This window comes from Bufo gargarizans, chromosome 2 (assembly GCF_014858855.1).
Source record: "Bufo gargarizans isolate SCDJY-AF-19 chromosome 2, ASM1485885v1, whole genome shotgun sequence".
NCBI lineage: Eukaryota > Metazoa > Chordata > Amphibia > Anura > Bufonidae > Bufo > Bufo gargarizans.
In genome coordinates, this window is record NC_058081.1 from 329,987,692 (window position 1) to 330,000,552 (window position 12,861).

Consider the following 12,861-nt stretch of genomic DNA (forward strand, 5'->3'; position numbering starts at 1 on the left):
GGCACCCAGCTAGTTCTGAAGCAGGACCACCGTTGGCCTAAAGTGGTGGCAGCATCCTGAGCAAAAGACAAGAGGTGTGCATTTTTTAAAAAATCTGGTCTGAGGTCTATATTTAGGGGATGGTGTTGGTTGAATGGGGGTAATGGGGTCTCAATGACTTTGTGGTTTCATCCTGGGGTCTGTATGAATTTAGGGTCTGATCCAGGGGTCTGTATGAATTTAGAGTCTGATCCTGGGAACTGTGTGAATTTGGGGTCTGATCCTGGCATCTGTAGGAATTTAGGGTGTGATCCTGGGATTTGTATGACTGCATAGTTCTGACGTGACTGGGCTATAGCCAAATATTTAATATTTACTAGAAAAAAGTAACTATAGGGCAGAACACGGAAAAGTGGGATGGTCAGGGAAAAATGGAGGGAGGGGGCACAAGTTGGGGAAACAGCTCTGGGCCTATGATCTACTTAATCCACCCCATGACCACAGCGGAAAAGTTGTAACTATAACCATAATGAAGCACTTACTGCATGCAGGGAAGTCATCTCGCCAGTCTCGTATGGGAAAACCAGAATGAGAACATGCTCTTGCATACTCCATTACAGCACGACAGTAGGTTTCGTCATCATCTTGTCTAAGGAAAGTGTTAGCATAGAAGTCAGTCCGTATTTGACATGTACTAAAATAATAACTGTAGCTAAAGTAGCATGTAGAAATACATTGATCTTCTTAGTATTATTTGTTTTAATGTATTCATTACATTGCTTTTGTGTAATTCTATTCTTTGTAATATCCAATGTTGAAAATTCTATGACTTTTATTAAAGGTGCTGTCTCTTCCCGACAACCTCTGTCCAAATGCCACGTTAGGCCAGGTGGACTTCATAGAAGGGGACCCTCACTTTATACTCTGTAAGAGTGTCTCCTGCTCTGGCAGACCTGCTCTTTATGAGACTTCCTTTGACCAAAGATAAATTGAAGGAAATGTCCTAATTCCTATTTACTGCAATACAGGAACCAATATTGTAGAATCGCCGGGGTTGTTTACGTTTTGCTGCTTTAAACTAGTGTATATCCATTAAACACATCATATGCAAGTGTGCCTCTGCGTAAAGAGAGTAGAACTTTGATGTGGAAGTGCCACTATGTATCCCATGCAGGAGCCGATCCTTGGTCTCCATTTGATTGATCACAAAAGTAATGAACCCCTTTAAATTTACACTTACTTACATTGAAATTACATTGTACTTCCAAACAATCTGCAACATTGTAGAATTAACACACCCATGTTGGCTAAATTGCTACACTCACATTTTTTTTAAAGGGATTGTTTGAAATATGTTTGAAATATTTAACTATTTGAAATCAAAATATTTGAAATATTCTTTGATGTTTTTTGAAATATATGAAATAAAATGTTTGAAATACAATATGAAATATTGTTTTAAATACTAGATTTCTCCATTTGATCACACACAACAACAAGATGGCTAGAAGTTACAGTTACAAATAAACTCCTGTATCTAGATATTGTTGTCAGATTCTTCCTATAACTTCCCGTAATGTTCTCTTGATCCTTTGATTCGAGTGAATGGAGATGCAGTGTAAAGGCATAGTCACTAGAGATGAGCGAATTTCAGATTTTGAAATTCATTCACGCTATGGTTTTCTAGTAAAAGGTGAATTGCGTTATGGATTCCGTTACCACAGACCATAACGCAATTCTATGATGGAATGCATAACGGAAGGCATTCCGTTATTCATTCCATCATAATAGAAGTCTATGGGCTGCATAACAGATCCGTCCCTTTTCCGTTATTCAGGGGAGTCCTCTCCTGCACAACGTAAACAGGACGGATCTGTTTTGCAGCCCATAGACTTCTTTTATGACGGAATGAATAACGGAATGCCTCTAAAGGCATTCCGTTATGCATTCCGACATAAAATTGTGTTATGGTTTGTGGTAACGAAATCCATAATGCAATTCACCTTTTACCAGTAAACGAATTGCAAATTAATTTCATAACCGGAAATTTGCTCATCTCTAATAGTCACACGTCATAGAAATACTGAGAATTTCTTTAGTGTAAGAAATCAACAGCAGTTTACAGAAGCAACAAATCCGCACATAACTTGGCATGCGGTGTGCATTGCAGAGGGTGAAATTCAGAGGAGTAGGGTTGTTTCTAGAAAAAACAGCAGATCCTTTAGGGAAATCCTGGACAACCAATTTAACTGTGTCCAATATGATCTTTAATACTTACTTGCAAAGATCGTTCATGCAGCTGGCGATGAAAGAATATGGGTCAATGGTCTCATGGCAGCTCAGAAAAGGGAACTGTAACAGCACTTGACACTTCAGAAACATTGCCTGTTTTCAAATAAGATAAGGTTTAATGGAGGCAGAGCATGCGACTGCTACAGGGCCTAGGGGTGGGTGGCAACGCTGAATTGTTTCTCTTTCTGATGTGAAAACACTACATTTTCATGCAGTCACTGATAGGGAGAGCTCAGTGGAAATAAATTATTACAGCTTCCATTTCAGTCAACTGCAACCACATAAATTTAAATTCATGAGCTCCCCCTAGTGGTGGCTGCAGGCAGCCCGCTTTGTAATAGATGAAAAGTTGGAGATTTATTAAGGTATTTATCTCAGATGTCTGGTGTGAATACGATGAATAATATGGTGGCCTAAATGAGTGTCATATTTATGAAGTGAATGTTCATAGAAGTCGGATAAAGTGGGTGAGACCAGGGGTGACTTCTTATTATTACAATGTTTTTAATTAAAATTGTATCCACTTAATTTAAGTTAAATAAATAAATTGATTAAAAATACATTTTTAATCAAAAATGCGCTTTGCTTTCTACATTGCCTGGGAGTGATTGATACATGCATACTAGGAAACTGGGTGGGGTAAGAAGGTCCATATTAACGGGGTTATCCCATAACTAATGTAAAAGAAAAATAATAATCAGACATCATATTGCACATGACAATCTCTTCATAACAAAGCTAGAACCAGCCCCGTACCTCAGATGGATCCAGAGATCTCCTCATTAATTGCTCTGCTAGATTTATATCAAGCTGGCAGCACAAGGGTGATGTCTTTTCTGCTGCAGCTAAAAGGGGCGTGTCCCTATCACAACTCAGGAAGCAGTTGAAAAATGAAACTGAGCATGTGCGTCCATCTCAGTGAGCAGGACAAACAGCAGGTGGCACTATACAGATTATAGTAAATAACTTAGTGCTTATGCAAAATAATTTATTACATCCAATTACAAAAGTATTCCGATTCAGGTGCTGGTTTTAAAACTGTAGAATATTTTTTTTTCATGGGAGAACCTCTTTAAGTTTTTATTTTATCCAGTGACAAAAGTGATTTTTATTTTTTTTCTAAAATGGATCCAAATTGATAACTTAGCTTGATGGTGACTTGACCTAATCCCTATCCTTTATGACCGCAATTGCTAATTTTCTGATTTGGTTGTTGTACGTACAATTATGATCCATACATCTCAGAGGTTGTCTGGACCTTTTATTCAGCCCTGTGCTGATGAAAGTCTATGGGGGAGATTTTGAAAATGCAAGTGCCTCTTTTTATGCCGCCCTCACCGCATTTCCAAAAGGAGGTGTGGCAAGTGAGGGAAAGGGGAGTGGCCACCAGTCGAGACAAATTTATCTTCATTTACACGAGTTTTCTTGTGCTAATGAAACCAGAAATCCTTTCAAATCCTCTCACATTGTGAAAATGACACCCTTTTTGGATTAGGTCTATCATAGCATTGAATCACAGATCAACATTCTTTTCTCTGTGAAAACTGAATGAATGCTCTGAGTAATAAGATCTTGAATCTATTGTGCTCCAGCAAAAACCTACCTCATGGGCAGACTTCTGAGAACAAGGATCTGGGTATTCAGAGACTGTGGGTACACAATATGGTTCTTCTGGAATTTGGATAAACCAGCTGTTTGCATACATAGCTATGTCTTCTGTAATTTCCTCTGCTGTATAGGCAATGGAAGTAATATAGATATTTTATACAAATAGACATATATTAAGACTATGTATCAACATTAGAGGAGTCCTCTGGGAATACTGAGTTTTTAGCAAGTGTCCGCAACCTGTGTCTCTATGCAGAAAATTCTTACTTTCCTGCTCCCCAGCGTGCTGATCCTCCACGCTGCCTCCATTGTGTTAATGTTCTGGTTCCCACTGTGTTGATTTCTGACACAACATGGGCATGGTCACATGCTCTGCTGCAGCCAATGACTGGCTTCAGAGGTGATGTGCTGCTTGTGGCCATGTCACTGCTGAAGCCAGTGGCTGCAACAAAGCTTGTGACCATGACCATGGAGTGATGGGGAGCAGATACATATGAATCTTCTGTTTAGAAAGGCAGGCTGCAGGGACATGCTTAAAAATTTGTATTCCCAGAGAACCCAGTTAAGCATGTAATGATAGCATGCTCATTTTAATGATTTTCTAAAAAAAACAACAACATTTAATTTGATTCATCCAATCAGAAATCTCAAGAAGGTGCATACAAGCAGATCTTTAATGGGGTTTTCTGTGATTATTATGGTTTTTAACAGATATGCTCATGTATTGGTTTACCTCCTGTGCATCTTTCCCATGTTCGCCATATGTTTCCCATATTTAAAAAAATGTATTATATTTTTAAACATTTATCCCTTTGAGTCATGGCGAATTTTCATTGTTTGTGTTTTCATTGTTAACTCCCTGCCTTCCTGCAGCCCATAACTTTTTTTATAAAAATTTTCCATTCACATAGCCACATGAGGGTTTTTTTTCAGGACAAATTGTACTTTCTAATGTCACTATATAATGTTGCATACAAAAAATTCCAAATGGGGTGGAATTGTTTTTTTTTTTTAATTCTGCCACAGTTTTATGGGTTTTGTTTTTACAACGTTCCATTTATGGGAAAGCTGACCTGTTACCATCATTCTCTGGGTCAGTACGATTTTTTTCTTTTCATCGGCATATTCTGACCCCCATAACTTTTTAAAGTTGTGTCTATGGAGATGTGTGAGGGCTCATTTCTTGAGGGCGATGGTACTTTTTTTTTGAATGTGTATGACTTTTTGATCACTTTTTATAAAAAAATTTGGGGTGAAAAACAAAAAATGCCAAATCAGCCACTTTGTTTTTCTTCCTCACAGTATTCAACGTATGGGATAAATTTGTTTATATTTTAATAGTTAGAGTATTTTGTGATGTGGTGATGCCCACAATGTTCATTTTTTATTGTTTATTTGTATTTTAACCCCTTTACTACCAAGCCACCTTTCAGCTTAAATCCCACGCATATTTTTTTCTGACATGTGTCACTTTATGTGGTAATCATTTTAAAACATTTTTACTTATCCAGACCATTCTGAGATTGTTTTCTCGTCACAAATTGTACTTCATGACTGTGGTAAAATTTAGTCGAAAAGTTTCATTTTTATTTATAAAAAATACCAAATTTACCAAAAATTAGGGAAAATTGCAAATCTCCAAATTTCCATTTCTCTACTTTTTTAATAGATAGCAATAACTCCAAAAATAGTTATTACTTTACATTCCCCATATGTCTACTTCATGTTTGAATCATTTTGTGAATGCCATTTTATTTTTTGCGGACGTTAGAAGGCTTAGAAATTTAGAAGCAAATCTTCCAAAACCCACTTTTTAAGGTCTGAAGTCACTTTGTTAGGCTTACATAATAAAAACCACCCAAAAATGACTACATTTTAGAAGTTACACCCCTCAAGGTATTCAAAACTGATTTTACAAACTTTGTTAACTCTTTTAGTGTTCTACAAGAATTAATGGAAAATGGAGACGAAATTTCAGAATTTAGCTTTTTTCGCAGATTTTCTATTTGAATAAAAAAAAACAAGGCAAGGGTTAACAGCCAAACAAAACTCAATATTTTTTTACACTAAAAATCAAGAAAGACCTTGGTCTTTCTTGATTTTGTTTAGTGTTGTTTAATAATAGGACCTATGTTTATCTGGCTGTAGAATCACTTTGTTTTTTCTAAATCAATATTTTTGGTCCTGATTCTGTAGTTTGCATAAACACCCCATATGTGGTCGTAAACTGCTGTATGGGCACACGGCAGGGCACAGAAGGAAAGAAATGCCATATAGTATTTTGGAAGGCAGATTTTGCAGGACTGTTTTTTTGACACCATGTCTCATTTGGAGACCCCCTGATGCACCCCTAGAGTAAAAACTCCAAAAAAGTTACCCATTTTGGAAAATACACCCCTCAAGGTATTCAAAACTGATTTTACTATTTTTTTAACCCTTTGGTGTTCCACAAGAATTAATGGAAAATGGAGATGAAATTTCAGAATTTTAACTTTTTTGGCAGAATTTCCATTTTAATCCATTATTTTAATGGTGTTCACCTGAGGGGTTAGGTCATGTGATATTTTTATAGAGCAGGTTGTTACGGACGTGGTGATACCTAATATGTATCCTTTTTTTAATTTAAGTTTTATACAATGATATTATTTTTTAAACAAAAGCTAAATCATGTTTTAGTGTCTCCATAGTCTGAGAGCCATAGTTTTTTAAATTGTTTGGGTGACTGTCTTAGGTAGGGTATAATTTTTGCGTGATGAGATGACAGTTTGATTGGCACAATTTTGGGGTGCATATGACTTTTTGATCGCTTGCTATTACACTTTTTGTGATGTAAGGTGACAAAAAAAGACTTTTTTTACACCATTTTTATTTTTTACGGTGTTCACCTGAGGGATTAAATCATGTGACATTTTTATAGAGCAGGTTCTACCTTGCATGTATACTTTTGTATAAAATCATATTTTAGTGTCTCCATTGTCTTAGAGCCATAGCTTTTTGTTATTTTTTGACCGATTGTCTTTGGTAGGATCTCATTTTTTGCGGGATGAGGTGACGATTAGATCGCTTGGTGTTGCAGTTTTAGTGATGTAAGGTGACAAAAAAATGTTTTTTTTGCACAGTTTTTTGACGGTGTTCATCTGAGGGGTTAGGTCATGTGATATTTTTATATAGAGCCGGTCGATACGGATGCGGCAATACCTAATATGTCTACTTTTATTTTTTTCCCTATTTTTAAAAAATATATATTTTTGGAAAAAGACGCTTTTTTTATTTGAAAACGTATTTTTTTTTAAAAAAATTTACTTTATTTTTTGTCCCACTCTGGGACTTCAACTTTTGGGGGTCTGATCCCCTTTACAATGCATTAAAATACTTCTGTATTATAATGCATTGGCTGTAAGTGTATTACCACTGTAATACACTTACAGCCTGCTTGCCTGTGAGATCCAGGGGTCTGGATCTTGCAGGCTCTCCCAGAAGGCAGGATCTTGCAGGCTCTTCTCTGCCATGGGGTCCCCGTCACAGCAGTGCGGGGACTCCATGGACACCGGCACCGTGCAAGGGTTAATGTGTCGGCATCAGTGATTTCACCAATGCCAGCACATACAGCAGGGGTCCGGCTATCAGTGTTTGCCGGACCCCTGCCTCTGATCGGGTGGGCGCTGTACCTGTACTGCTCTGGGATTTCTGTCCCACATTTCTCCATAGGAAGTAAAACTGCAATAGCATGGGTTTTTTCTGAGAGACCCAGACTATCATAGACGCGGGGGATCCAGTCAGTCCCAAGAAGCACTGCAGGAAAGCCGTCTAAAATGGCGTGACCACTGCATCTGTGAGCTTAAATGTCTGCAATTGGGGTTATCACAGACATTAGCTCCAGGTATCTGCTGTGTTAAATCTTTAAATAAACAACTTCCGCTGTACATGTACGGCGCTGGTCATCAAGGAGTTAAAAAAAATAACAGCCATACAACACACACATAACACTGCCATACAGAGCCAAAATAATACAATAACAGTAATCAAATAAAATGTCAATGTACTGCCCACATAATAGCACTATACAGTTAACAAATAACACATTGGCTCGCAGGGGAGGTGTTCGCAGTGCTCCCAGGGAAAGCCACCTAAGATGCCTTAGGTCACAATTTACCATGGCATTTAAGGGGTTAAATGTCTGCTATTGGCATTATAGCCCCGGGTGTCTTCTGTCTTAGGCCTCTTGCACACGACCATATGGCATTGCGGTCCGCAAAAAACAGATCCGCAAAAAATACGGATGACGTCTGTGTGGATTCCGTTTTTTGCAGAATGGAACAGCTGGCCCCTAATACAACAGTACTATCCTTGTCCGTTATGTGGACAATAATAGGACATGTTCTATCTTTTAATGGAAAAATGTAAATACGGAAACGAAAGGCATACGGAATACCTTCTGTTTTTTTGGGCGGATCCATTAAAAGGAATGGTTCCTTATATGGAACGCAAAAAAACGGAACGTAAACAAAAAAAAAAAAAGGTTTGTGTCCTAGAGGCCTTAAACAGCAGAAACCCAATAACTATGACGCCCACTCTGCTCCGGGGCAGACACCATCTTTAAAGAGACAATAACAGTACTCAAATAAAGCTGTCAAGTACTGCCCACATAATAGCACTATACAGTTAACAAATAACACATTCGTTAGCAGGGTAGGTGTTCAGTCCCCAGAAGCATAGTACTCTCAGGAAAATCCACCTAAGATGCCATGGTCACAATTCACCATAGCATCCGAGGAGTTAAATTTCTGCGATTGGCATTATCTTCTGAATTCAATACCAGAAACCCAATGGCTATAGTGCACACTCCGCTCCAGAGAAGACGCCATCTTTAAAAAGATTATAACAGTCCTCAAATAAAGCCGCCATGTACTGCCCACATACCGTAATAGCATTATACAGTTAACAAGTAACACATGCTAAAATGACAATCCCATACATAGAGTAATAGTACTATAGGATACCAAATAAGAATGCTACTCCTTCTGCCCATATAATAGCAGCATATATGGTGTCAATATACCAACCATTGCGCACATACATTTATTTTAATAAAATAAGAGCCATAATAACTATGGTCCCCATGTAATGCTATACGTACACAGAGTTTGGAGAACTTACTGTGCTGTATGATCAGGTCATCAGACCAGTTGCCATTAAAGTTTCCACATAAACCACAAGTTTTTCCTTTATGATCTTCGGTTAATTTGATATAGATTCCAGATCCTCCATCCCAAGCAAGAGAAAATCCAAAGGTTGTCTTCACCAAAATATAGTCAGCTAGTCTCTCGATAAATACATTTTCTACTGTTTGTGGGAGCAGCAACCTAGAAAAGGTGGCATCATCCATAAATGTAAGGTATTGCATCATCCACTTCTGTCGGCCTTTTATCAGTTATATCTTTCTGTCAAAGCAGAACGAGGACTAATATGGCTACCGTTATGCCAACCATGGTGTTCCTTACACAGCTTTCTCAAACTCCTAGCAAACCCCAATTGTATTAATGCAGCTGCAAACCCCATTCATTCTGACAGCTGAATTCTAGTCATTTAGTAGTCTGGGAACGCTGGGGAACACCCTCTGGCCTAGTTCACACGACCGTATGGCTTTTATTGTTTTTTGCGGTCCGTTTTTCACGGATCCGTTGTTCCGTTTTTAAGTTCCGTTGTGTTTCCGTTTCCTTTCCGTTTTTCCGTTCCGTTTTTCCGTATGGCATATACAGTATACAGTAATTACATAGAAAAAATTGGGCTGGGCATAACATTTTCAATAGATGATTCAGAAAAAACGGAACGGAAACGGAAGACATACGGATGCATTTCCGTATGTGTTCCGTTTTTTTTGCGGACCCATTGACTTGAATGGAGCCACGACCTGTGATTTACGGCCAAATATAGGACAAGCTCTATCTTTCAACGGAACGGAAAAACGGAAATACGGAAACGGAATGCATACGGAACACATTCCTTTTTATTTTGCGGAACCATTGAAATGAATGGTTCCGTATACGGACCGTATACGGAACACAAAAAAACGGCCCATACACCCGCAAAAAAAACGTTCGTGTGAACTAGGCCTCTGTGGGAGATTTCATTATGGGTTGTCAGCTGGGTTTTTAAGAGAAAAGAAAATAATATTTTCAGAAATTTGACAAAAGTGAACAAGAAAATGTTTTATTTTATGTGCGGATGACAGAAAAATGAGTGTGTAAAAGAATAAAGAAAAAGAAAAAGAGATAAAAATTCATTTGGACGAAAGCCATGTGTGTTCGGAAGGGTACCGTCTAGTGTTGAGCGAACTTGTGTTTTAAGTTCGGCATCTAAAGTTCGGTTATCAACACTAGTGCTGTCTCGATCTGACTGCTATCAAACTGTTTTTTTTCCTTCCCAATCCAAACCCCGTTCAATAAAAAAATAAAAAAAATAGACGGACAGGTTGCTAGGATACAGTGCCTGAAAGCTACAGCCTTTCATAGAGTCATTATCTCATCGTCTCAGATTACTCAGGTCTTCAGTTCCAGCCTGAATAAGCACTTAGCTAGGACCAAAGAGGAGGACCTGCTTGGCTGAGAAAGCAGGCAGTACACTTACTGAAATGAATCTGACTTTTTCAAACTCAATCTAAATGAGAGGTTACATAAAATTATAATTTGCGTTTGTATAAATTTAGTACATTGTAATACATAAAAGCTGGAATGAGACATATGCCTCTGCTTTCAGGGATACAGAGGAGCTAGGCTGGGAGGAGGGGGATGCAGCTGCAGTAGTACAGTACCTCTTCCTTCCCCAGTGTTTGTGTGGGAACATGCTGTGAGAGGGGAGAGTGGGTCATGCTCTTCCCCCTGCCTCCGACAAATGTGTAAGAGAGAGGAGAGCAGCAGGGAGACATCTGATTGGCTCAGAACACGCAGCACAGCTCTGACATCACCACAGGAAGAGCCCACCCCTCAGGAAGCATGGAGGTAGAAAATCTACACAGAATCCACTAAGCAGTTAAATACCTACAATGTGCAAATTTACTTAAAATATTTCTGGCTGTACTACATCATGCATACTTTGTCAGATCTTTAAGGGGCATCTGCCAGCAAAGTTGTACCTATGAAACTGTTACATTTGTGCTTGGCAGCTGAAGGCATCTGTTCTGGTCCGCATCCTAGCTGCAGTTTTTGCGGCTCGGGTGCGGACCTATTCACTTCAATGGGACCGCAAAAAACGGAACGGTCATGTGCATGAGGCCTTACTCCTAGAGGCTCTGCTCTGTCTGCAACCGCCATACCCTCTGCACTTTGATTGACAGGGCCAGGCAGTGAAAACGTCATTACGCTTGGCCTTCTCAAAGTGCAGAGGGCGCAGCAGTTGCAGAGAGAGCAGAGCCTCTAGGTGTAACATCATCGCCCCGTTGTTCCTAGAGGCTCATTTGCATGTATTAGAACATCATTTTTCTCAGTAATGCAGGCACATATGAACATGGGACCAACACAGATGTCTTCAGCTGCCAAGTGCACATGTAACAGGTCACCAGTGTCATAGGTACAGATCTACTGACAGATGCCCTTTATGTGACAACTATAAATACTGTAAATTTGTCAAATCAACCAATTTAATTCTCTCATTTAGTATACACAGAAAATCTATGATTGTGGATAACCATCATCTTTTTCTTCTTTTTTATAATGAATCAGAATGAAAGAATACAGTGAGTTCATCTTACCTCACACCTCCTTTCTTCACTTCATAACCCGTAACGGTGATCTCCTCTTGGCTTGAGAAAAACATACTGATGGAACGTGGACAGGCATACACAGATCCCTCACACTTAGGACTATTGTGAACCTTACAAAACCCAGAAGAGAAAGTAAATTACTTTTTCAATGAATATTATTATTAGTTATTACCGACACACATACATGAAGACATAAGAATATGCACACAGATTATTGTAACAGCAATAATCATTTAAAGGGGTTTTCCTGGGAGTACAATATTGATGACTTATTGTCAGGATAGGTTATAAATATCAGATCATGGCGGTCTGACTCCCTGCACCCGTGTCGGTCAGCTGTTTGAAAGCTATAGCTAAAGGCTCATGAGCCCTGATGCAAGAGTTCAGCTTGGGCCCCACTTCCCTCACTGCTTTGTGGCCAGGTTCAGGGTTGCACCTAGCCTTTCTGCTGCCTGAGGCAAAAATGTAAATAGCACCCTCCATGCCACTAACAGTGTAAACATAATGTCCCTCAAAAATAATTGTGCTAAGCTGATACTGTGCCAGGGTGCCCATCACAGTAATAGTGTTCCCCAAAGTCCAACCTACAGAAATAATTATCTGCCAGAGTGCACTTAGCATTAACAGTGCATCCAATAATAGGAATGTCCCCCGTTGTTCCCCGGAAGTAATAATGTCCCCATAGTGCCCATACTAGTAATCATGTTCCCCATAGTCCCCCAGTAGTAATGATTCTCCTTATAATGTGCGCCAGTGCAAAAAATATCCCTTATGTGTGCCAGTGCAAAAAAAATGCCCCTTTAAAATGTGTGCCAGTACAAAAAATGTCTCCTTCTGTATGCCAGTACAAAAAATGCTCCCTCTTAGAGCCACCAGTAGAGCCAATGTCCCCATAGCGTCCCCATAGTGCTCCCCTGCATGGTGGCTCAACAGTCTGGCTCCAAGTAAAAAATAATAAACTCAAATACTTACCTCCATGCAGCTGCCAGTGATGTGGCACAGGCCTCTTCCAGCCTGTTTCCTGAGCTGTAATGTTCCCCGCTCAGGAGGTGCAATGATGATCACGTCATCATGCCACCCATGCTGGGCCCCGAAGTTTTAGGGGAATGGTCTCAATTGAGACTGCTACATCTATGGTCGCTGTGCTCAGATAAGAGCTGCAGCCTTCTCACAGTGCCATACATTCTATAGTGGCTGTTCTTGGTATTGCAGCCCAAGCCATT

At 39.3% G+C, this 12,861-nt stretch overlaps 1 protein-coding gene across 1 annotated transcript in view; it reads right to left on the minus strand.

Moving 5' to 3' along the window:
- OTOGL (otogelin like) overlaps positions 1-12,861 on the minus strand; it is a 198,907-nt gene that overhangs the window by 178,162 nt on the left and 7,884 nt on the right. Inside the window, 5 exon segments of the mRNA XM_044277229.1 lie at positions 522-628; positions 2,258-2,364; positions 3,875-3,999; positions 9,037-9,242; positions 11,627-11,748. Coding sequence (XP_044133164.1) covers positions 522-628; positions 2,258-2,364; positions 3,875-3,999; positions 9,037-9,242; positions 11,627-11,748 — 667 coding nt within the window.